Source organism: Habropoda laboriosa, unplaced genomic scaffold (assembly GCF_001263275.1).
Source record: "Habropoda laboriosa isolate 0110345459 unplaced genomic scaffold, ASM126327v1 scaffold28, whole genome shotgun sequence".
NCBI lineage: Eukaryota > Metazoa > Arthropoda > Insecta > Hymenoptera > Apidae > Habropoda > Habropoda laboriosa.
In genome coordinates, this window is record NW_017100174.1 from 2918616 (window position 1) to 2945304 (window position 26689).

The following is a 26689-nucleotide window of genomic DNA, read 5'->3' on the forward strand; positions in this document are numbered from 1 at the left end:
CAAAGAACGTTCGTCATTCTTCTGCATCGACGAGATTCTACGCAAAACAGGATTTCACCGCACCTATACCTCTCTTCTGCTACTCCTCCACCGCTGCTGCGTCGCTAAGTGCTCGAGGTAACGGGCGTGCATTGTGTCGTTCCCTTTATGTCGGCTATTGTTCTAGCGATTCCAGACGCGGAAACGCAGTAATTAAATTTTACGTCATCTCGAGAGCTCGGTGCCGGCGTCGCGACGCGACACCACGCGACGCGTCGTATCGAACGGAACGTCACGGTACCTGTTGATGATCCTGGGGACCTTTGTGCTCGTGGCAATTTTCTGGACCCGACTTGATCGGTGTTGCGCGATTAAACGGTGGAAACGTTTCGAGACTTTCGACTGCATCTACATACATGGAATTATCTTAACGTAACTGTTGATGAATTTGCTTTTTCTATCTGGAGAATTTTATACGGAGATGACACACATTTCAACGAATACGTGTAACATCTTCTTGTCGATCTACGATCGATCTGTTCCTCGTTATCGGTTATATACAGGAGGTCAATGACCTTTAGTGTTATGACATCGAAGTGATCTTGAACAGTGAAATATTGAGCAATTTCTCGATTGTCGACTAAAATTAATTAACCGTTTCTGAACGCTCCTTACGCTCTTTAATTTTCATAAAATTAACAAAAAAGTGAGATCGAAACTTACCTTTATGCGAAGCAGTGAAAATTGCAAAGAATTTCTCTTCTGAATTTTACACTTCCAAGCGTTAAATTCGCCCTTTAAACAGCGTCCCACGCATTATGAAAAATACCCCGTGTGTATATACGTTGAAGTGTCACGCGTGAAAACCAAACGAAGACGTTTCATCGACGGGGAAAAAAGGGGGAACGAGAGGAACTTTGTGCCGGCGCAGAACGACAGGTGCGTTAATTTGTCGTCACAAGGCTCGGTTTTACAGGCGGTAAAGGGGCACGTTTAATCCGAGCGAATGACACGTCTTCTGATTAAAGTTGATTCACGCCGGTTGTTCGAAGTAATTCTACGGCGGTCCCTTCCGGAAGGATTTCTTCACCGTCGCGATCGTTTCAAGCACGTTAAACAAAGATTTACGCGTCTGTCGATAAAACGCGTACTTTTTTGAAATCGTCGTTACTCCTATTTCTTTGTGGAAATTTTCGTTTAATTTTCTGTACTTTCATTTTGCGCTCGGTAAAAACGCTTTTCCCTTTAAACTGCTCGAAGAACGCAGCCTGCTCTCGTTACACAGTGGCTTAACATCCGCTTGGAAGTCTGCGCTGGACTTAATACTTAACGAGACAGGACTCTATTTGGTATATTTTTATGCGGTATAAAATAGTGCGTAAATTATAATATGGCAGAATAGTAATCGTTCACTTTTTATGGTAAATGATAGAGATTAAATAATAAAAATTTGTAAATAGGTATCGATATCATTTGAATTTCTGAATTTTGAAATAAATACAATATTTACCCGAGAATTCGTCGAAAAATGAGATTAATAGAAACTAAACGATAGAGATTAAATAATAAAAATTTGTAAATTTTAGGTGTCGATATCATTTGAATTTTTGAATTTCAAAATAAATATACTTACCCGAGAATTCGTTGAAAAATCCAAAAGGTACATCGTCGCTGTTGACACGAACTGTAATTCATAGTAGAGTACAGTTTCAACGACGTAGAAATTTTGCGATGCATCATTTAGAACTACTATCCCTGTGAAATTCACATCGTTTCGATACGGAATTTATGCATCACGCGTTACATTACATTATTAAAACCACCATTCACCTAAATGATCGATCTATTATCTATCAATTTTACATTTACCCTAAAAAATTCTCCTGCAACATCTACTATCAGAAAATACTACAAAATTACCTTGCAGCCAAGTAAAATAAAAATATCAAAGAGAAACAAACAAACAAAGTGTTGTTACAACTTGAAAAGTTTGCGATCACGCGACGAACCTCTTTGAAATTCTAGTTTGCAGGATTCATTAATAATCCCGCATAATCTGTCCGCCATCGAATCAACGGCGATCTCATAAAATGACCACGATCGCATGGTTAAATCATAGCGCGGCGGCTTCTGTTTGCAGACGCCGCTTCCGAATTCCGGCAATAACAACCCTGTAATGGACGATCGTGGCCGTCTGTCTGAAATTGTTTTACAAATGAGTCAACTCAGCCTGCGATAGATCAATTCGGTCGGCAATTTGCCCGCCACTTTCAAACCTGTCGACAGTAAAAATACACGGGACACGATTTATGTGTCGCGGATCGGTTTCATTCCGCGGCGGAACCTCGTTACACCGGCGAATCGCCGCGTTCGACGACAATTATTTCTCTCCTACCCTACCCTCTATATCCTCCGCCTGCTTGTCACAGAGTATTCAATTGACGTTTCGCGACGTTCAGCTTTCGTTACATACGTGTCGAACTTAGTAATCGAATTTTTCCTCTCCTGGAATCTCTCTCTTTTTCTCTTCTCTATCACTTTCGACGTTTGGTAATTCCAACGTCCACGAAAGTCGCGTGTCATTCGAACCTTACCTCCGTTATATTCCCCTCGATTGGCGAACTCTAGCGCGAACTGTAGGTCAGGTCGTTGAACCCTGGCGAATTTGTCGCGGTTACGAAAGTAGATAGAGTGCGTTCCAATGTAATTCCAGATTCATCGCGTGTTAAGTAAATAGCTCACGTATTACTGGAACGTACAGTGTCTATTAAGATTGTCCTATATATTTAAGGTTCTCATTTGCATACGCGTAAGTTTGTTTTAAACGTTGTTGACGCGTGATCATCAGTTGCGAGACAAATTTAACGAGGTAAGAAATTTTTAAATAATTTATGGCTGTTCTTGGTAACCAAAGACGTACTTAAGTGGAGAAAATTATATCACAATCCTTTCTTTGTATCGAGATCACACCAGGTTTCTGTAAAGGACGTTTATTTTTTCTCTCTTTCAGAATGGAGGAGGTGTGAGTGTTTGACAGCCTTTGTAGGGCGGACAGTAGGTTTTACAGTATCGCAGGTAATCGACATACACTCGACACACCGTGTGCGGTTCCTTCACGTGTTTAAATACCACTTCTCCGTTCCTCACGTACTGGCTGAAAGGTATGCTCCAGACCAGCGGCCACCCGAAACCCGTCGCTATCCTTGCGCAATAACTGCACGCAGAAGAACTTCGTTAGATCATGCGAACTTTCAGACCTAAGGAAAAAATAATAAAACTCCCGCTCTTAAAACTTATTAGACGAACAAACGAGAGTTACTCCCTCCCTACACTTCTTCCTTTGTCCGAAGGAGCTGCTGATGTAGCGCGCGAGTTAGCTACTCTATCTTAAACGAGGCCGCAATAAAATGGTTGTACCTTTTACTGCTTTCCTATAAGACGAAAGTTGTGAAATACTTTTTTCACGAGCGTCGCGTTAAATTCCGGCTAATCGACGCTGGAATAATTTTTCACGGAAAAACATTTTCACAGATTTCTCTGAATATGCTGGAAAATGTAACTAAAATTCCAATAGACTTATTTCGGTCGATGTACTTTTGTGAATTTTATGTAAAAATTCAACGATCTCCGTTTTCAAGTGTCGCTGTAATTAGTTTTAAATTACCTTCGTGTTAGTTTATGTGATTGTTTTCTATTGTAACTTACTGAGTAGATACTGTAAGTTATTGTGCTGCAGTTTAGATTAGAGCAGGAGGTCTGTAAATATGGAGTTTAAATTACCTTCACATGTAACTTTAATTTTGCCATTTCATTTGTGCCAGAAATAAATCCAGACATTTCAAGTCCAAAACTTCAAAATTCATATTAAGTCATCTCGTTAGTTCGTGTCGAATTTTATAATTCTGATCGATATTTTTAACAAACCTTTAAATTTGAGAAGAAAAACTAATTCCACGATAAATCCTATTTTTTTTTAAGTAAGACTATTATATCGTAGCTATAGAATTTCCTTGGACCACTTCAAATCGAAATCTTCCAAATTCATCTTAAATCATCTCATAAGTTCGTGTCGAATTTTATAATTTAGGTCAATATTTTCAACGACCCTTTAAATTTGAGAAGAAAAACTCATTCCACAGCAGTTCCTGTTTTTTCTTTTAGTCAGACTATTATGTCGTCGTTATAGAATTTCCTTGAATTTTCATTGAAATATTTTTCCCTTCCGCCGCGAACTTATGGAACGCACTCATCGACGAATCATCCAATTACTTCACCTGCTGTTGCAGTCCAGCCGGAACAACCGGTAGCCGCAGTCTCGCGCCAACACCCAGCTCTCTTGAATCAGTCTTCTGGCGATTCCTAATCCTTGAAAATCCTGGCTGACAGCGACGCTGGCTTGTTCGAAGATGCTATGGACGCAATAACGCTCCCAAAGTTTAGGCGTCTCTGCTATGTAACCGAAGAATTCGACGATGTCCCGGTGTGGACCTGTCGCACAGCATCTCGCCAAATTGTACATTTCCTTCCCCTCGTGGATAGACGTGACGTAATTCAAGGCTGCTCCAATAACACAGTTATCTCGATCTTCGGCGATGATCGAGAGTCCAGCTTTAACCTGACTGTACATCATCGTCCTCCAAATCTCCGTTGGCTCTGTCCCCTGTATGCCGATGTTGATGACCACCGGTTCGTATTTGTAGTACGATTCCAGCATGAATTCTGTCACATTCTCGTAATCGGGAGGTAGGGCTAAACGTGTTGTGTAAACTTTATCGTCCTGGAAAAAGGTAGGTGACTAGATTGACCATGATGATTATGAATCGATGCGATAGGGTAAGTATGAAAGAAATTTGTATATTGTTCTTTGTGCTTTTTAGAATTTATTTAAATTAATTTTAGAATTTGATTTTTAGAATTTATTTAGAATTTATTTAAATTAATTTCAAAATTTAAGTCTCAGAATTTATTTAGAATTTATTTATTTCGCTGTTGAATATTACATGGATTGCAGAATGACCTAAAAATATTTTAAAACAGCAATTTACCTCACTTCGATTAATACGAATGATAAAAGATTCTTAAAATTGCTAAGCTTTTTCTCAAAATTTTCGTACAACTTGCAACGCACAGTGAAAACTTTTGGTGCATGTATATCTACGAAAGAAAGTCATTTTCTTAGCGATACTTTATCTCACAGTGTAAAGTTGAAATTTAATTTCTCTACCCTTCTTTGTGCGGCGAATATAAGTGCTCGAGTAAAGTGTAATTAAAAGTGTTGTCAATAGCACGAGTCTAATATTCAAGCTGCCAATAGCATGTGTATGAGTGTCAAATTATCGAATTTTCATATTTTCGGGTATTACGACAGAAAATAATCGCATTACGCAGCGTATCACATTTTGTAAAGTAACACGATCGCAAGTGTCACTGACGAAATTGCTTTCCCTTCTAGGTTATGCGTGTAACGTGGTAAAAAATTGCGCTTACGGGACACTTTTCTTGGAAATATTTCGCCGTGATATGGAAATTAGCTTTTCCACTTCCAATTATCTTACGATTCGACACATTCTTCAAATTCTTCAGAATAAAATTTCCGCATGCATTTAACAGTAAACCTGCCATTTTATTCCACTTGTTGCACCCTTGCGATAAAATAATATCTTGTCTCGAGTGCGGATACTGTAATTCTTCAAAATCAAATCTATCTCACTCGCGAAAGAAATCAAACGAAAGACACACCTGACGTTGGTGGATTGATCTCTCGATCTGTCTAATGGTTCGACGTTTCGATCGGTGCAAAATTCACGCGTACGATCGTCAACGCGTGAACGCAACGCTGCATTAATTTCGCAACAAAATATTTGCTGCAAATTAATTCGAATCGGTGAGTTGTTTGATTGTCGTGAAATAAACAGCGGGATGCAAATTAACCGAACGTTGGGGAGAACTCGAAAGCACTCGGCATTGGCAATTCGAATATGAATTATTTTTTAACATCGCGTTAATCCTCCGTGCCCACGTACTGGCTACTGTTTATCATTAATAATCACCCGGTTTAATTCATTCGTCTCGTTAATACGATACAATATCGCCACGCTCGTGACATGAAATCAGTTAAATAGTATTTCACTCTAGAATTACCAAACATTCAAATTTATTTTCTTTTCGGTTATTTTCATTTAGAATTATTTTTTATTAACAAAGCTTTACCACAATAGCCTAGATATATATTTTATCAAACTTCATTTCGTTATACGACGAGGTTCCTGAATAAGTAATTCCTATTATGAACTTTTTACTTATTTTAATTTAGAATAATTTTTTGTTAACAAAGTTTTATGACAATAATCTGGACATACTTTTTCATCAAATTTCATTTCGTTACACGATGAGATTCCAGATTGAATAATTCTGTTGCGTCGTGGACCTCGATCAAATCTTATGATCAGGAGTTCTGGCGCAGGTTGATTGTTGTATTCCGCGGTTCGCGATTCCTTGCGTTGGTTTATTATATTCAATAGGTACGCGGTAGGAGAGCCTAACGGGAACTGGGGCGAAATAAGGGAGCTGTTCTGCGCGTAGTACTATTCGACTTTATTAGACAGTTCGGTGACGTTCGGTGCGTGAAGACCGCTAGACAAAAATCTGCTGTTTCGACGGAAAAGGTTTCTAGATATAGGTTCGGTAAGTACGAGAATAGGGGTTGGTCTCAGAGGTGAATGTAGGGAGAGGCGGTGAGGTCTAGGTTCAGCGATGAGTAAAAGTAAAGGATGATGTGGAGGTCTAGGTTTCGGGGTGACTAACGTTAGGATGATGCGGATTTGTTTACAGTTAAGGAAAGGAGGCAGGATGACTAAAAACTAATGAAAGATAGGAGAGAGGTATACGACATGATGAATTTTCTCGCTGGTTCGAGGTGTATTAAAACTTCGTTGTTGGGTTAGATGTTTTTTTATTTTGATTAGATGTTTGTTCTTTGGTTAGATGTTGTAGGTGTTTTGATGAATTCTGGTTTTGATTAGATGCTTTTCAGATGTTTAGTTGAATTTGGATTGTTCGTTTCGTAACTATGTGTCTCGTGCAGTCGTCTTACAGTGATTGACGGTTTTGATGAATTGTCTCGCTGGTTCGAGGTGTATTAAAACTTCGTTGTTGGGTTAGATGTTTTTTTATTTTGATTAGATGTTTGTCCTTTGGTTAGATGTTGTAGGTGTTTTGATGAATTCTGGTTTTGATTAGATGCTTTTCAGATGATTAGTGTAATTTGGATTGTTCGTTTCGTAACTATGTGTCTCGTGCAGTCGTCTTACAGTGATTGACGGTTTCCAGGTGTGTAGGTGTACATATAGACGTTAGGTTGGTTCTGATTGGTGGTTGTGTTATGGAGGTGGAAAACGTGGTGTGTTCTGCTATTGGTCGACGAAAACTGTGACCTTTTGGTCGATCCCCGGTAACGAATGTTTTATGGTTCCAACTGTTTTTGGGATCTATTGTCTGAGTGTCGCGCTGGTGCGTCCAGGGGGGGTATATTGCGGTCTTGCGAACGTCTGCACCTCGGTCTGGCGGCCAAATGTGACTAAGTTGTTTATTGCTATAATCCGCCGAACCGAGACTTCGTTGCGTCCTAATCAGGTGGCAACAAATTCTTATTAGCAACTTTTTAGTTATTTTACTTTAGAATAATTTTTTGTTAACAAAGTTTTATGACAATAATCTGGACATACTTTTTCATCAAATTTCATTTCGTTATACGATAAGATTCTAGATTGAATAATTCCAGTTAGATTCTTAAGAATCTCGTATTTTCTTCACATTGGTAAATGTCCTAATACTTATGAACAAGAGTGTACGACTTGGTGAAATTACCAATTGTATCCGGATGAAACCCTCTTAAACACGCAATTTCTCTCGAAATACACCACACACACGCTGCACGCTTAGAGGCGTGAAAAGGCTGAAGACCCCGCAGGCTCTGCTAGATGCTGGAAGAGCAGGGAGCACGATAACTCAAACACGGCTCTATTCATTCATGGCCGTTGTACGGAATGATATGGCAGCCAGCAGACCAGCTGATTTATGTATTACTCGCGCCGCGTTTCACCTCCTCCGATATACGGGTGCCTACAAACACACGCACACGCGTACACGCGTGTGCATACACAGGGTAACTCAGCCCTGCGCACGCCTCCGCCGCCTTTGTCTCCGCGTGCGTGTACACGCGTGTGTAAACACTTTCGATGCGAAATCGTGGCTGTGTCACCGACACACAGAAATTTCGGCGGCTGGCCTGCAAACGCGTGTACACTTAGCTATCATAGAGACAAGTGTATACCTGCGATACACATTTCGTGCAAATCATCTGCTCACACCTAAACAGCGTGCACGTGGGACGTTGGAAGAGAGAAAAGGGTTGGTGGAAACGTGGAAACGATTATACAGGTCGAACGAGGTACGGGAGAATAGTTTGGGAAAGAATTGTTCAATTCGAGGGATGAAGTGTTCATATTTCTTGACGAACTGATGTCTTCACTTTTCTCTGAATTGACGTATCTAAGGAATTGCTATTTGCATTGGTTTCGTGCTTGAGAACAAGGCTGACCTAAGTTCTGTATTGTAATTTTACCGCAAAACAAAAAACCAGCAGTGATCACACATAAGATAGCGTTGTACTTGAAGTGATTCCAACAATTAATTCCTTTTTTATTTATTATACAGAGTAAATTGCTACCTGTGGCTCAGATAAACTGAACAAAGTGCAGCAAAATGATGTACATAATTCAATTTTGAAAAAATTTCGAAAAGATTTTCTTTAAAATTGAGTTGGATACAGAATTAGTAAATTAACTCAATTTTGAGAAACTTTGAAAAACATCTTTAAAATTGAGTTCGGTACAGATTGAACAAATTAACTCAATTTTGAAAAAATAAAAACAAATTGATTTCTGCTGGCTGTGAGGTACAAAATGAATAAATTCGATCTTACAACGAACTTACTTCCAAAAAACAGAAGAACAGAAGTCAAATGACAATGACTTGTACTATGTGCACCGAGAAGTTCCTAAATGTTCAGCCATAATCCAACCGCTGTCTACCCTAATTCAACGTACAACACTGTACAACTTTACCGTAGATTTTCAACAGCAATTCATAAAGTCAAGCTGACTATACGAAAAATAAAGGACCGTAGGAGGGAAGATAAAGCTTTCCATCTATTTCAGAGGATGCAGCAGATACACGGTCGCTGTCGGCGTAGAACAAGGGTAGCGGGAGACCGCGAGGCTGGGTATATACGGAGCGGGGCAGACGCGCTTGCATCAATTACCGCCTTTTATTCTCATTTCATCCGATACACCGAAAGATTGCAATTTATCGGCGCAACAATGCCGGGCATTATTAATATCCATTAATCAACCGGGCTGTGCTTGCTGACGCGCGAAACGAGGCGATCCCGTGCACGGTCGAATCATCGGCTGCCACCGTATAAATAAAACCGGCGGCGAAAAAAAAACGAGGAAGAGGGGAAAAAAAAGGTACAGAACAATACGTTTCTGATGAACTACGGGCAAATACGGGAGTATATTTTGGATCCCCTCCTCTCTCATTCACTCCCTCACTGTTTCGTTCGTCGAATCGATGACACTCGAAATGAGAAATTCTGAAACGCGATGGAAAAAAATGAACGGGAGCACGAACGGGGAATATAAACGAGACGGAAGGAGGAGAATTGATTTTTGCTCTTTGACGCACAAGTGAGTGTTGTTTAACGAAAGAAAATTTGTATCGCGGAATTGCCACCTCGGTTATTGCTGGCTTTTCCATCGAGATGTGTTGTCGCTGGATCTTCCTCTGCTTCTCGTTTCGAGAGTTTGCAGGAGATACGGAGTTGATTAGAAAGTGATGTAGTGGTTTAAAGATTTAATTGGTAGATGGATGTGACAGATTATTTGGGACGAAATAAAGAAGACAAATAATTCAGAATTGATGTACATTTTTCTGGGTTTTTGTCAAGTTCAGTTCAAATTTCGATCTACATAGCGATCTTATTCATTTTGCATTTAATCACCAGTACTGGATTTTAATACCAGAATTAAGTTTCACGTGAAGGTTTTCAAGTCCAGAAGTAAAAATATAGGTATAAAAAGAAGCGATCTTTGTTTGACGTTGAAAAGTACTCCGTCGAGGGGGATAAATTTCATTCATTTCACTTCGAGCGTTTCCAGTTAAGCGTACAATTGGAAAATCGTTTAAGTACAAAATGCAATAAAAAATAAGGTTGACGTATTTTATGAAATATACTAATATTTATACTAAATGTAATAGTACTCTCGTGTAATTCGAAGAACTCGCAGCAACGTCGTTTCAATTTCCCCTAATTATCCAATCACTCCACTCACATCGATCAACGGCTTATCGCATTACAAATATCAATACAACATATACTACGAATTTGTCAAAGAAAATCAACGAAGAATTCTCGTTTCTAAGAAACAATAAATCCAGTAAAAAAAAAGAATTCACGATTTATCGCATAAAATAGCCCTCTGTACGCAGCTTTAGCGTCCATCAAAAGGTACATGCAAGCTAACGCGCTTTCGTCTGACCGAAGCGAAACCTTCTACCCCCGTTTCTGCCTCCCTGCTTCGCGAATCCCTGGAAGTTTTTAAAGAATCCGTCATAACCACGGCCAGCCTCGTGACCTTTGGTTTCTCTGTCGGCCTGGGAGTTCCCCTCGATCCCCTGCTTGAGTAGCTCCGCCTGGTCGAAGCCAGAACCTCGAGCGTCGCCTTTCTTAAACGTCCCCTCAATGGCTATGTGCTTTTCATTGTAATGTCCATGCTTCTTCGAGTGACCTCCGTGATCGTCGTTGTCATAAAAGTCGTGATCCTTATTGTACTCGTCTTTGTGATAGACGTTGCGATATCCACTCGCTTTGCGATCCACCTGACCACCGCCTTTCTTCTCGTAATTCGCTCCTCCGTTGCCTTCGCTCTTTTCCGACTCTAATCCCGAATTATTGCCTCTATCATCGTGAACTCTCTTCTTTCCACCAGCCTCCGCGTACTGCGTCTTCTTCTTCTGCTTCAAATCGTCACCTGTTCGCGCGTTCTCGAACGAAGCGGACCTCTCGTAACCCTTTTCTCCACCTTCGCTCTCTGATTCGTGCTTCTGGGACACCTGTCGCGTACCATCCGCCTGCTCGGACTTTCTCGACGGTTCCAGTTTAGGCACAACCTTGGAGATTTGCGACTCTGCGTACTTCAGTTCCATGTGATCGACTCCGGGAGGTTTGACGCCCGTGTAATGCGCTGGCAACATCTCGGCGTCCGGTTCCAAGGGCAATCTCAGCATCGTGAAGCTTTTGTTCGCTCGAGGCTCTTTTATGGGGATCAACTTCCTCCGGAAGCTCGTTCTACGAGGTGATTCGTAATCGTCCACTTCCCTGAAAGTGTGTCTCGTCTCGGTAGCCTCTGGATCGTAAATTTTCCAATTTTTCGTAGGAAGATTGTCTGCTCGAACGATTGTCCAGTGTATGCAGACGCAGAGCAGCGCGTAAATAAGGTGGCATTTTCCTCTGGAGACTCTCATTGTTGTGTCAACTCATCCAGTGTCTCGGATACAGTTGGTTTTAATCGAGAAATTTCATTCAGAGCGTATACATGCCTGGCGAACGGTGGCGAGAACGTTTTAGGTGCTGTTCCAGTCACGCTGGCTCGCGGAAGCGCGTTCTCCTCTACTGTAATCGCGGCGCAATCAGCCAGGCTCTTTTATACGTCACTTGGTCCGCTCGAGTGATCGGACGCGATCACCTCTCGCCCAGGACGGCTGCAAACGGAATGCACCTGAAAGGACCTGCCAGCGTGGAAGTTTCGATGATTTCACGGGGATATTTTCACGCGACCTCAGCGTTTCTTTCCCGACAGAACGTCCAAGGTTCCGTGTTTAATCTTCCGTTCGATGCTCCCCGGTGATTCAAGGGGGAAACGGCCTTGGAAGGATAATGGATACGGCGAGATTACAGAAACGGACTTTCCTTTGCGCAACAATCGAAGGTTCTTGTGACAAAGTGCCTTGTTTTGGGGGATTTTTAGAAACTGGGTCGCGAGGTCTGTGGATATTTCGCGAAAAATTCGCGACAATGATTTGTCGTTTCTTCTGTAAATCAAGCTGAATAAAAATATTTTTGTTCTGTTTTTAATATCGATACTTATCTCGTGGAATGTACAAATGTCAACAAATTATCAGCTGCAGACACTTTTGTTTTTTTCTAGGTTATAGATGTTAAAGTAGCTTGAATTTAGTTATAGTACATTATTAGCGAATTTCGAAAATTCGTCTTGCAAAATTTCGTCGAATACCTCATCCAAGATCCGGCATCTCCCGTGAAATTACAACACAGCAACAATTTCATTATATAACATTCCCCTTTCTTGCAATCGAACTTTCGCACCAAGTTATTCCCAATTAGACTCATCGTGTTTTCTGCATCGAGAGGCTAAACGGGTTTTAAAAATCGCGAGAGAGCTCCACGTTCGATTCAGCCAGGCCAATCAAGCAGCAACATCTAGCAGCAAATAATCCATCGTTTGCTTCCTCTTCACGCCGTCGAACAAGCTCGCGCGAAATAGGATTTCACACGAGCGGTCTTGCGACCGATTAAAACTCGTTCATTTCCAATTGCATTTCACATTCCGCTTATGCTTGCACTTGAAAGTAGATTTCCTCGTAAAAACATCGGGTCACGTCGACTTTCCAATCGCTATTCTCTCGTTGCGCAATAATAGCGTGCTTAATTGTACCATGTCATTTCCATTATTTGGCAATAGTCGCTTGATATTTCCTGTATCGCAGTCTCAGTACTGTCTTCGCGATTCTTCGCAGTGCAACATCGCGGGTACTTAAGGTACCTCGAAATTTTACGAATATTCTGGGAAACTTTGTAACTTAAAACGTTTAAAAATCTCTTTTTAACAAAGTACTCTGAATAGACATGCTTGTTTGGAAATCGTTATACGGTAGGCTCAAGGATTTAAACCATACACATCTAGGCACAAAGAAAAGTAGGGTGTCTTTAGAATTTTATACAGCAAAAGCTACCAAACTTACAATTTTCATACTCTACACACTCATTCATACATGCTTTCCCATATCACGCAAATTTTTCCACGCCAGTTCCCCCAATTATTTACCGAATAATTACGAACAATGTCCCAGTGATCCTAAGACGTCTTCGAGCGTCCATCGAGCCTGATCAAAGGCACCGCAGATGGATCCATCGGTGATCAGTCAGTGCTGCGTCCAGTCCCATGACGACGCATTACGCAAATCGCCGCGATTCCCCGGAACGCCCTGGCCAGCATTCTGGGCAGCCGTCAATAACACGGCGTACTTGAATTATCGAGCTCGACCGTGGAATAGTCGGTTCCACTCTACGATCCCTTATTCACTCGGCGGATCACGTTCCTCCGTGTGTATATATAAGGCGAAGCCGCCGGATTCATAGACACACGGCTGTGTACATTCCAGTTCACCTGTTACGACGCCACTTACCGCGAACAGTGTCGCCGGTATTCAGAACCTCTTGAACGAACTATCAGCCCACCTGCATACACACATATATACACCAGGTCGTAAACATGCTGTGTAGCATTAAGAGTATGATTCTGGTGTGCGTGTTCGTTCTGACTGGTCGTAACGATGCTGCTCCGACGATGGAGCAGCGTATGACGTCGAGCAAGATGAGCACGATGGATCTAGACAGCTCCGCCACTGGATACGTGTACAATCAGCAACAGGGTCTTCCGGTCTACTACGTGCAGTACACCAATCACGGAAGTGGACGTTACTACCATACACCGGACCACCACCAGCTGCAGTACGTTGCCGGTGGTACACCTGTTGCTCACGTTGTTCCTCACGCGAATCCGTCTCTGCTCCCCTATGCAACCGCGGAGGATCCTCCGCGCCACGCTGGCCAAGGAACTGGCAATTACGGTAACGAGCAATCGCTGGAACACGGGGCTCAGACCGTCGAGTCTGAGCCAAGCGCGCCGTATCACGGCGATGGAAAGATTCGCCTGAACGACGGGGTTGGAGAGGAGAAATCGCAGGGAGAGAGCATCGAGGAGGATCACGACGGCGAGGAGAAGGATGGGTACGGTGTCGATGAGAAGATTCACGGTGGATCCGGTGGATCAACGAAGAACTTCGGATATGGCGGTGGTTATGGTCATGGGGGAATTGGTAAATCTCGGGGGGATGGAGGAGCTTCGTTTGAAGCTGGAAATGGGGAACAGCACGCGGCTGAAAAGTATTCGGAGGGAGGGGAGAATGGCGAGAAGGGGTATGAGACGAGGGAGAAGTATAGCAAAGGTGAACGGGGATCGAAGGATGATGAACATCAAGAGGGTAAGTCTGTTGTTTTGGAGATATTGTCAATAATAAATAAGAACGATGCTACTAGAGTTAATTTTTAATACAAAAAATTTTTGAATTTTATGCGAATGAAAAGTTTCTTGCAACAATGTGTCAACTCTTTGCGGTCGTATTTTTCGTGGGCATGGTTTGTTGTTTCGGAAATATTGTCAATAACAAATAAGAACTGTGCCACTAGAATTAATTTTCAATATATAACAAATTTCTCTTGATAAATTTTTGAATTTCACGTGAACGAAGAATTTCTTGCAACAATGTGTCAACTCCTTGCGGTCGTACTTTCTGTAGGCAGGAATTATTTTTTGGTAGCGCGCGCTCAGTCAATTATTGCCTAAAAAATTTCAGATAAATTTTATTCAAGTTAGCATTTAAGCTCTGTGCACATTATTTTTTCCCCCGTTTCCGCAGGGAATATCCCGCGCTTCGACCGCAAAGAGTTAATTCTTAATATCAACACAGCAGTTTAGAAATCAAAATTGCGTAAAATATCTGATCCGTAGACAGTAATATGTTAAAACTGATTTTAATTGGTCAGGGTATTACAAGAACAAAGGTGGACACAAGAAGGGACACGTAGACGAGGCCGAGGAGCACGGTTCTCACGAAGAGGAGGAAGGAGGAAAAGATGGTAGCAACTACGGGCATTTGTCGCACCACAAGAAAGGACACAAAACTAATGGTTTCCACAATGTCTACCACAAGGACGAGTATAAGAAGGAGTCGGACTTCTACGACGATGACCATAAGAAGGGTCATTTCGACGAGTACGAGGAATTCGACAAAGGTTACAAGAGCGTGGAAGGTGGTTTTAAGAAAGGCGGACATCATTCTTCGGACCACGATGACCAGGACAGCGGAAGGAAGGGTTATTACGACAAGGGTCACCGTGACAGTCAGGATCAAGGTCACAAGAACGAAGAGGGCGAGAATTCGTACTATTCGAATCACGAGGATTATGGCGCCGAAGAAGATTCGAAATCTGCTAAAATGCACAAGTTCCATAAAGGAGATCATTGATTATTGTTGCGAACGATTCTGCTATTATTTGATTTACACTGTAACATGTATTGCGTAATAAAGACAAAGTGACAATTATATTGACTTTCTTATTCACATTAATTTTTCTGTTCCTATGAAAATTGGTAAATTTCGTTTTTAATAATTGAATTATAGAGTTTCGGTATTTGCTTATAAAAATAGAGAAGATAGTAGAATTAAGAAATTTCGGTTGTCACGGTGACAATACTGTTACTTAATCGTATGAAGTAACTCTTCTGGAAAGTGTTATTGACCTAATTTTTTTGGGCTGACTAACTCAGCGTAGCATGTCCAGTGAAGAAACGCAGAACCATTGAACTATGACAAAAATCACCACAAATTGACAAGTTAGCGATTTGTCAAACCCTAACAGGTATTGCCAAACGAAAGTTTCCAAGCAATCGCCGAGTTTCAACCTATTTTGCGTAGAACAACTCATGCGTTGCAAACATTGGCTTACAAGTAAATTCGTCTTGGAATGAAATTTATTTATAGTCCTTTCTGCTTTATAAAATTAATTCGCGAATATACCAACACCGTAAAAGTGTTTCGAATTATATTTACTTTCAGTATGTTCCCCTACAAAAAGCATCTTCTCGCATCATTTGCCAATTTTACACGCAATTTCATACATCTTACACGGAGAAACGACGGATTAAATTTCACAGCAAACGATATTATAAAAGAAGAAAAGATTTGTTTCCGTGAAATAAAGTTGTCCTAAAAAATACATTTATTTTTATATACGTCAACACGATGCTTAACAAACGTAACAATCATTAAGAATCATCCTCAGTGTCCCTTCTTAAATCCCCACGACTTGTGGTCGTCGTGTCCTCCCTTCTTGCCGTGACTCGAATGATGTTGATGATGCTCGTCGTGACCACCGTCGCTCTTGTGTCCCTTGTCGTCGTGATGATGATGTCCCTTCTCGAAATGACCCTTCTTTCCGTAATGATCCTCGTGCTCCCCGTGATCGTGGTGTCCCTTCTTGAAGTGTCCACCCTTCTTGTGCCCGTGCTCGTGATGGTGTCCACCGTGATCCTCGTGATGCCCGGAATCGTGATGCTCGTCGAAGAACTCCTTGTCCTTCTTGAACTCGTCTAACTTGTGAACCTCGTGGTGTCCCTTCGTCTTGTGCCCCTTCCCGTAGTGTCCCTCCTCGTGGAACTTGTGCCCCTTCTCTCCCTTCTCGCCCTTGTGATGCTCGCCGTAGTAACCGTCGTCGTGATGATGGCCCTTCTTGTGTCCCTCGTCCTCGTCGTAGTGCCCCATGTGCTCGTCCTTGTCATGGTGTCCCTTCTCACCTTTCTCGTGATGATGCGACGACTTGTAACCCTTGTCCCCGTGATCGCCGTGCTTGCTGTGATGGTCGGAGTGATGCTCTCCACCGCTGCCCTCGTCGTGATGATGATGAGTCGCCTCGGCTGTCAGGTCGTCGTACTCTTTCTCGATCCCTCGAGCAACGATCGAGGTGAACTGACAGACGACGCAGGCCAGCGACAGATAAATCGCGAGCCGTGACTTCATGGCGGGCGGGATCGATCGGTCGGCGGTTGCAAACGAAACGTTCTACTCGAACGCTGCGTTCGGTATGATTAATCCCGGTCACCACGCTCGGATTATATATCGAACGGGGAATAATCGATATTAAGGAAGCGGCTTGTTCCTTACCGCGTTGCGAAAGTAACGTCTCCTTAACCCGCTTAGCCGGCAATTCGTCGATTTCAGCCGATTCCGGCGCCGTCAATCGAAACCGTTATGCAACCGGCCACGAAATCGCGTGCTGAAACCGGTGGTCGGTGAAATATCGCTCTGTATGTAAACAATACTTTTCTCTCCCGCCCCTCCTCTCGATATGCTTTTTCACCGCGATTGTGCGTCGTTACGTAACAACGGGACACTTACAGTTTTTTGGGTTCCGATTTCTATGTGGATTGGGGGCTGCTGTGATCTGGGGTTTGTCAATCTGTCGTTTGATCTTGGTGTGCGTTCATTGACACATCTTTTCTAATTTTCATGTGAATATCGTCGAGGTGGAGATAGATACATTCGAGTATAAAAATGGAGACGAGTTGTGGCTGCTTAGGTTTGATGCTCGTGGCCAGAGGATCATGAAGCAGTCAGTGATGCAGGAGAAAATAGATAGCGCTGTATATATTGACACGAGTATACTTTCGTTGTTCACCGACCGCAAAACAGATCGAACCACTGTTCCCCTTTCGTGGAATTCCATCGACACGGTTGATCTGCTACTCTCGAACGTAATCACATCGGTCACAATCCTATCCTACGTCCTCTTCGTACGAACGTGTGTACGATCTGGGACAATGTTTCTTCCGACGGGGCGTCGCTATTTTCACACAGGTGCGAGATAGTTAGAAACAGCGGAAAGTCGGCGGCGACAAAACTGGAGGAATCGTTCGGGTATAATCGGGAAGGAAAGTGTGAAACTATCGTTGCAGGCAAGAAGTTCGTTCGGTGAACGGTGAAAAGAATATTTTCATATTACCCCGGCTGTTTTGTAACGAACGTTCTGCCATTATTCGACCGGCTGCAAATTGATTGGCTTTTTATCGGACGTCGCGTTAGCGATGCTTGATTTGTCTCTGTACTCTCCACGGTCCCGAGCAAATAACGTTAATTCATTTCACAGTTAATTGCTTCACGGTGGGGAAAAACCGGCCGGTTGTCCCTCCGGACAGCTGGAAAAACCGTGTCCTTATCGCGATCGATGTTCACCGTTTAGACGTATTTCTGGTCTCGAACGTCTCCAATCCGCCCGCAGGAGCAACCTTCGATATGGGCCACGGACTGGCGACGTTTACGAAATAAGGATCTTAAGCTTGTAGTACGAGCGGGAGCAGCTCTCTGTTCCCTCGACCAACGAAAGCGGTTACGTATGAAACGCCGGTATTACGGCAGGTATATAAGCTTTGCTTTAAAACGACGTGATCAGTCGATAGCACTCGTCGGTTCACAAAGTACCGACATGGCGAACAATCTGTGGCTCTGCCTCGGCCTGGCCGTGGTCTGCGCGTTTTTATCCCTGTCTACAGCTAGGGAGCTGAGGACCAGGAGGGATCTGATTATGGCAGCCACTCATCATGGCCATCATCACGAGGAGGGCGGTGGACACGATGATCATGGCTACCATCACGAAGAACACGGCGACAAGGGTGAAAAGGGGTACAAGAGTCATCACCATCACGACAAAGGTGATCATGGTCACTATGGTAAGGATCACGACGAAGGACATCACGAGGAGCATGGTGGACACAAGAAGGGACACCATGACGAGCACGAGGAGCATGGAAATCATCACGAGCACGAGGACGAGCACAAGGGCTCGAAGTTTGGGCATAAGAAGGGGCACAAGAAGGGTGAGAAGACTCACGGTTACCATCACAAGGCGCATAAGGACGAGTATCACAAGGAGCACAAGTTCTACGATGATTACCATAAAGGTGGTCATCACGAGAAGCATGGTAATCATCATGGACATCACGAGAGCAAGGATGGTCATCACAAGAAGGGAGGACATCATCATTCTGGACATCACGAGGATCATCATGGCAAGAAGGGTCATTTCGATAAGGGACACCACGACGAAGACCATAAGGGTTATCATGGCAAACATGGACACGACGATCATCACTCGCATTATGAGGATTATGGGAAGAAGGGCGAGCATCATGGAGGGAAGAAGCATGGATACTCGAGCGGAGGTGGTGGCGGACATCATTAAGAGATGCAGCCGATGCGATGAAATTTACTTATTTTTGTTACCTTACTTGTTTTGTATTCCGTCGTTGATTAATTTTAGGCACTGGAAGGTGAAATTTGTCACGTTTCTGTTTTAATAATAAAATTGCCCATTAACAGAATTCAATTTTACTTTTATTCGTTCCAACATGTCCCTTTGTCCCATTTACGTATAATATGTTTTACTTATAATACTCTAAATTTGATTTTAACGTCATATTGGAAACTTTATAACGATATGCAACACAAGAGAAACTATTTGAAGTAAGTCAGTAATCGAAGAGGATATAAAATTCTATCACATTTTATACAATTTAAACAACGAATGAAACATACCAAGATATATTTTTATTAATACATAAATAGCTACTTAACTCTTTACTATCAACTGATTCTTAGGAGTTACCTGTTAGGGGTAATTAAAGCAGAAATGAAATTTGCAACTACAGACTTCAAGAAAAGTTTACTATAAGAAATGAGTGTTAAACAGTTTGTAAGTAATAAAATAATAAACAGCACCCAAGTCTTGTCGAATTACTTCTGTTCCCTAAATTACCATGTCTTCAAATGAAAGATTTATTTTAGGTGTGCAATTGAACTTTTAACATATCTAATTAAACCTGACCTAACTCTCGAATTAGAAAGCGTAGAAATTATTAAACGATAATTGTAACATGTATCAAACAATAAAAGATTTTCCATCTTACTTGATTTGTATGAATAACCTATTCATCGATCCTGCTCCGTGAACCAACCTCACCGAAGGATGAATCGTACACCTTTCTAATCTCTCTCTCTCTCTACGCATCTTTCTCAAAGGAGACAAAGCAATCGGTACATTTCCAGGAGAACAGTTCCATTGACTACGCATTCCTGGTAACGCAATCACATTCTAGCTACGATTTCTACACCCTCGTAAGGGAAACAATGCAAAGCACCTCGGCTTCTAGAATCGACGATAGACTGGATTGATACAGAGCCTTCTACAAATGCCAGCTTCATCGAATACCAATTTCACACAACCGAAATTCACTGTCTATCTAAACAACTTCGTCGATTAAAATACTTCTCCGAAATAGAATACCTCGATTTAATCTCAATTCTCCTTCCTTTCTTTTCTTCTTTCTTATTAAATAATTTCATATTCGAAGAACGTACGAAAGGCGATTACCCATGTTCACGGATTTATGCTCAATTCGATATCTCCGCGTTAAACGGTAATAAAAAGTAACGCAGAAAGAATCCGTGACTGAATAGGTCCAGCGACGATCAGCATATCGCAATGGAAATTATATAATTTTTGCACGAAGAGGGAGAGAGGGACGGCTAGAACGGGGTTGCAAAACATTCGAATTCACACAGCAACCCGTTAACTCCCGTAACACGTAGCAAATGTGTTCTCCGGCGCGGCGTGGGCCAGAAATCAAAGCGTGCTCTCTCCCTTCACGGACGTTCCCGAAGCGTTGGTAACGTTTTGCACGTTTTTCCTAACGGCGACCGGCGGTGCATAGAGGTACCACAGGTGAAAGACATATAAAAGTTAGATTTTCGCGCATCCGCATCATATTGGCTGTAGCAGCCAGCTAGCTTGCCGTAATATCCCCGGTTTCGCCCAACTACTCCACGCGAATATTTCCCCCGAAACGAATTCGAAGGGTCGTCGGAACTGTACTCGAGGTAAATTGAACGTTAATTGAACTTACTTTTCACGTGGAATTTTTCACTCACGTAAGGAGCAACAGTCTGATTTTCAAAATACTTCTCTTTCGTTTGGTCACGTCTGTTCAGTCTTTACATTCGCTTCGTTAATTGAGCAATTGGAATTTATACGTCGAATCATTTGCTTTTTATTTTAATCTTGAATGTAGGGATATTTATACAGTCAAATGTGTATTTCATGGAAATTTTGTATGCTTCCTATTTTCTTTCTTTTTTTTTTTTTTGTATATTGTAACGTGCACGTGCTTATGAGATTTCTGGTTTGTAGAGTAATTCCATTAGTCGACGAGAATTGACAATTTTCTCAACATTTTCATCGATACAAAAATCCCAAGAGAAGTACCAGATATATTTCCACCTTTCGTAACAATATTATCTTCATCCTCTATAAATTTCAAGCAGATACGCGTTACAATTTCTAAACGTAATTCCCTCGAAAAAATACGAATTCCTCGATCGTCCGACGAGCTCCATACACACCGGGAACGATTCAGATAAGAAAAATACTCGCGGCAACACGTGAAGTAGCGAGCCGCGAATCAATATATACCCATCCAATCAACCGTATCGTCCAACTTTAGATACACATTTGCGCCCTCTTTAAAAATAGGAACCCGGCCAGCGGAAAATTAAAGAAAACCGATATGTTTGCCGTACGTGGAGCTCCGTTCCTGTTGATACTCCTGGCAATTTTGGCGCCTGCGAGGTTCGCGTCGGGCATAAACCACGGGAATCTAGAGCTAGCGGCTACCTCTGGTTCCCACCGTTACGAGGAGGGCGGCGGAAGCGATCGTTATGCCAGCCACGAAGACAAAGCTGGTAATCGCGCAGATAAGGGTTACAGTGGCCACCACGGCGTCGAAGAAGCCAACAGAGGTCACCGTAGCTCGAACCAAGACTACGGATACTACAACGAGGACGGCGGTGCAAAGAGTGATCATCTTCGTAACGATGGTTACTACGACGAACATCACGAAGGTGAGACAAGTGAAAAGGGCGAAGGATTCCAAGAAAAGGGTCACTATGGAAAAGGACACAGCACCCACGGTCACCACGAGGTGAAGAATTTGGACGAATTTGAGAAGCACAAGGAGTTTCACGACGAAGACTATGATTCCGCCTTCGACGAGCAGAACGGCGGTCACCACTACGATCGCGAGCAGGACAAAGGTGGACACTACAGGGGAGGTTATCGAGATTATGGTGAACAGGAGGCTGACTATGGTAAGAAAGACTATTATCTGAAGGGGCACTACGACAGGGACCATACGGGACAGGATAGCGACGATGCTCGTGAAGATTACTATCGCAACGACTATCGTCATGGCAAGAAAGGATCGCATGGTGATGGGAAGAAGTGGGGATACAGAAAGGGGCATTAGCTCTTTTCCTTCGTTGTTTTTGACGTAATGCAATTTTTCTATTGTACAATAGAGCATGCTTTACGATTTATTTTGTATCGTCGTTTCTTCTGATTGAGAAGTACGACTATTTTGTAAGAGTTCTGTTGATAATAAACATAGAGGAGAAAACGAAAGTTTTCGTCGAAGGTGCAACGATATTTATCGACGGATCGGAAACATTAATGCAATAGTTGGGACAATGGCTAGAGGAAGGTTTCAAAGCAGGAATCCAATGAAACGTTAAATCGTTCGATAATGTAGACTTTATCCTAGCTTCCTCGTCGTTATACTCCCGCGTAAATTATTACTATGGAACAGTTTTTAACGCGGTAGCGAGAGTCACAAATCATATTTCTTCGCCCCGTTCATAAATTCCTTCGCTTGTTAATAAATCTTCGCATTCTGCATATTCGTCCATCAAACACCGGTATTAATCACGTCGATGAATGGAACACGTGCCCTCAATATCATTCATTTTCCATGAAATCGTTGATCCTCGGGTTTACAGAGCGTTTGGGGAAATTATACTCGCTCGGTTTACTACGAAAATATATTATTAATCCGGGACAAAGGGGACTATTGTGATGTAACGAGGAATTTATGTAGTGGATAAATATAGTCGCGCGTTTCCAGGCACTTCGATTCTCCTATGGAAGCCAGAAATGCAGACCTACAGTCTGAACAGAGAGTATCGCCGCCTCAAGGTCGTTCCCCCACCGCGAGTCTTCGAATCAAAATCATTCTTAACGCCGAAATTTCGCGATTTCGCGGAATGGTCGCAATACCGTCGGCAGAATGGAAATTTTACACGCGTCAGAGATTCACGAAGGTGGAAAGGTGTCGTCGCGTGAAGTAACGCAACACCAGTCGCCGTTTCCCCCGTTTTATGTTAATAGTAACGGCAGTCCCGGCAGCTGGGTGAAATAAATAATTAAACAGAAACAAGGACGATATTTCTCGGAGCAACTAAAACGTACAAACAGCCCGCAGTAAAACAGCGAAGGAGGTAGAAGAGAAATAACGACGTGTACACGTGTCCAAGGGTGTTGCTTAAAATTTCAACGTGTCCTAATAAATTTTTACGTTCTGCATGACGAGAGGACCGAGCACCAGGTATGCATATACGCACGTTCCACCACGTCCCTAGGCTCCTTTGAAAACTCGCTACTCCGTATACACGCGCGTCCATCTCGTACAAACATTCCTATATACACATATTCTTCGCTCTTCATTTTTCGCCATTTTCTTCGCACAGCATTTTCGATTTATCACACGCCACGTACACCTGAACGCGACACGCACGTCTATACGCAAAAAAAACACATATATACGACGGCGACACGAGAAAAACACTGGGGACCGGGGGGGATGGGAACAGTCGCGAAGCTTCTAGCGCATTCACCGTGGCGTGCGCGCGGGTTTGATTAACGATTCCACGGCTCTGCAAATGAAATTGCCGCGGCCATTTGTGGGTCTATCTAGACTGGATTCCGGTGCACCGGACACGGATTAACGGAGCTTTATACGCTTCTTTCAGGGCAACCTGGATGTTGCAAACGGACCCAGCGCGATCACGGTTGCCCATTTTCGGCCGGAGATTGCATACAAGCGGGCGGATCTACTTGAAATTCTCTGCCCTGTGACAATTCCACGGCGACGACCTCAACTCCATCTACCTATTCTACCAACCGCTTTCTCCCTACCTCGTTCCAACTGAAACACCACGGCCATTGTTTCACCCCGTGATGCACGTACGTGTGGCTGGCTTAATTAATCTAATTGGAGTGGTCGCGGGACTTGCGAAAGAAAAGGAGGAAACGGCCGTGTCGCGGGCCTGGTGGAACTGGTGTAAGCACGTGTGTATGTGTGCACACGCTCGGTATAGCGCCGCGTGAACAGCGGCGACGTGTTTTAGAGACGGGGGCGAGAAGGGAATCCGGTCCGCTCTGGTACTTTTTGATCGATCGCACAATAATCCTGTCGTTCGGCCGAATTAATGAGCACTCTCGAGCGTACAGTACGTCGATGCACTCGTCGTTGGCGTGATACGAACAACGAGAAAAATTATCCGCGTTTTGCCGCCGTGTGTATTAACCTACTCTTCGCTGCGGAGTAATTCCGCGGCTTCCGACCGGAATTTTTCGTTTTTTCCCCACACCCCTTCTTTCATTTCACTCTTCACGTTTTCGAGGACAGGAGGGGATACTTGGCGATTTATCAGTTTCCCTCGCGGTTAAATAATCGCGACAGCGACATTGAAATCTCTTTTCCCTCTTTCTCTCTTTCTCCGTTTGCTCGCTCGTTTCTCTTCGTTCGAGTCGTTGTTAGACCAATTAGCGGGGCTGAAATGTAAAATAAATTCACGGTAATTCGACGAGACGGGAACAGGGGGAGGGTGAAGGTTTGAAGAATCGTGAAACGATTAATGGTGAAGTGCTGGTACTTCCGGGAGTTTCTAATTTTTGGCAATTTAAAGTGACTTCATCTTCTGCGAAGTGAAAATGCAGGAAATTTTTTACTAATTATGTACTAATTAATGTTAAGAATTTGGATAAGTTTCGATCTGATTCTTTGCGAAGTACAATTTCAATTTCACCTTTGTTACACTTTCATTTTTCAAATTGGAAAGTTTGAAAATTTGGAAGAAACATTGGTTGATTCGTTCCACGAGAAATTTCAATTACATTTCACCGTGACAGGATCCAGGAAAGAGCTGCGTTGGACGATCGTATTTCTTCGATGCCTCGCAGCCCGCCATTGTCAACCAGCGAGCGTTTCCTTTCCGGAAGGGAGGAAGCGTTTTTTGCCAGGAAGCCGGAAGCAAGGAGAGTGCACCGGACTTCTTCGAGTAAATTCGATCGCGTTCGATTAGAGGCTTTCTTTCCCACTTAACAGACTACGCCGGGTCTACGCAATTGATCAGCGGCACATCGGTAATTTATCTTTTTCTTCGACCGACGAAGACGTTGCTGTTGCGAAATTGCTACGTTTAATTCCACTCGCCTAGACATCGTTTGTATTTTCTTATCGTTCCTGGAGTGGCCGCTCCACGCCGCAACAGCTAAATTGAATCGATCAGAGGAAAAGAGGAAAGAAAGTTGCGGATTTCCGGCGAGAAGAGATGAATGTTAACGATGACTCGTTAACTTCGAGCACAAATACGAATCTTGTACTTGGTGACTTTGTACCATTCTGATGTTGTTTTTAACTTCAATCATGCTGTATTTTTATTTTTGATAAGGAAATTTTTATCGAGTTTCGTACAAGATTACTTCTGAAATTTATTCGGTAAATAATGAAAAGAGAATGGAACTCGCTTATATTTACACAATAAACAACGATTTACTATTATTTTGGTCGATGCAAAAAATATTATTTATGTAGGGAACGGAATGCAAAATGCAATTAGAAATTGGTAAAATATAATTAGGAGAAACAAAACAGGTACCGCTTTGTATCGGAGTAGGATGGGCGTAAAAAAAAATTGCACGTTTCTGCGTTTCCACAGTAATATATTTTACTCAAAGTCTGTATCTACGTTATGCTGGTGTCGTTCGCAAAAGTGTACGTTGAGGGTCTCGGGAAGAGTGAGGACGTGTCGTCCTGCCGATCCCTGTCCTCCCCTACGCGAACAGGCCCAGGGAAAACCCCAAAGGGGCGAGTCACTCCCACCGAGCGCGCTGGGCCTGGCTTCAAGACGCTCGCTTCACCGTCTTCGGGACGAATTTTCTCACAGCTTTGTCGCTTCGCAGGAAAAATGAACGACCCTGATCTGAGATCGCTCTCTCTCACTCTCACGCGCTCTCTTTGCATTCGCACAAACACACTCGCTCTTGTTTAATAACAACGAACGTCCGGTTCGTTGACCCCGTTTCGCATATTCGCATCGCAGGATTTTTAGCAAAAGCAAGATAAATTACTTTAAAATTTATTTTAATTAGTAGGCAATATTATTTTTGAACGTTCAAAGAATGGATAATTTCCAAATTAAATATTTTCAAGTGGATCATTACCCGACCAGAAATTTCAGTTAGGCGGATATTAGGTCCGCATTAGGCTAACCTAATTTGTCTGTTAGGCCCGCATGCGGTATGTAACGCGGAATATTTACGACCGCCTAATTGTGAAAGCCGCATTAGGCTTTCCCAATGGCAACCCAATGAAGCCAAACGCATTAAGCCCATATTAGAATAGCTTTATTAGGCTGTCATTGGGAGACATTAATGAAATCTCATGACGAATACCGTAAAAATTTTTATCTTGTTAAAAGCTCTCTTATGGCGACCTAACCTCTACACGCAAGCGTACGTCCGACACTGAGATGTCTGTAAATATTCCTACATATAAGTTTG

At 42.8% G+C, this 26689-nt stretch overlaps 6 protein-coding genes across 6 annotated transcripts; 3 read left to right on the top strand and 3 right to left on the bottom strand.

Annotated features, from left to right (window-relative positions):
• Positions 1–2985: 2985 nt before the first annotated feature.
• On the bottom strand, positions 2986–5601 carry LOC108578713. The gene is made up of 3 exons (XM_017942091.1): positions 5467–5601; positions 4254–4756; positions 2986–3193 (listed from the first exon to the last, which is right to left on the bottom strand). The coding sequence occupies exons 1-3, from the start codon at positions 5599–5601 to the stop codon at positions 2986–2988; spliced, it is 846 nt and encodes a 281-aa protein (XP_017797580.1).
• A 4959-nt stretch (positions 5602–10560) lies between these two features.
• LOC108578714 lies at positions 10561–11565 on the bottom strand. Its single transcript, XM_017942092.1, has 2 exons — positions 10962–11565; positions 10561–10877 (listed from the first exon to the last, which is right to left on the bottom strand). Exons 1-2 carry the CDS (start codon positions 11563–11565, stop codon positions 10561–10563), a joined length of 921 nt encoding a protein of 306 aa, XP_017797581.1.
• Positions 11566–13613: 2048 nt separating this feature from the next.
• Positions 13614–15429, top strand: LOC108578716 (spore wall protein 2-like). Its single transcript, XM_017942093.1, has 2 exons — positions 13614–14385; positions 14948–15429. The coding sequence occupies exons 1-2, from the start codon at positions 13614–13616 to the stop codon at positions 15427–15429; spliced, it is 1254 nt and encodes a 417-aa protein (XP_017797582.1).
• An 813-nt stretch (positions 15430–16242) lies between these two features.
• On the bottom strand, positions 16243–16980 carry LOC108578775 (histidine-rich glycoprotein). Its single transcript, XM_017942165.1, has one exon. It carries the CDS (start codon positions 16978–16980, stop codon positions 16243–16245), a length of 738 nt encoding a protein of 245 aa, XP_017797654.1.
• A 1462-nt stretch (positions 16981–18442) lies between these two features.
• Positions 18443–19198, top strand: LOC108578717 (histidine-rich glycoprotein-like). Its single transcript, XM_017942094.1, has one exon. The coding sequence runs from the start codon at positions 18443–18445 to the stop codon at positions 19196–19198; it is 756 nt and encodes a 251-aa protein (XP_017797583.1).
• Positions 19199–21578: 2380 nt separating this feature from the next.
• Positions 21579–22316, top strand: LOC108578718 (putative eggshell protein). Its single transcript, XM_017942095.1, has one exon. The coding sequence runs from the start codon at positions 21579–21581 to the stop codon at positions 22314–22316; it is 738 nt and encodes a 245-aa protein (XP_017797584.1).
• Positions 22317–26689: the final 4373 nt, after the last annotated feature.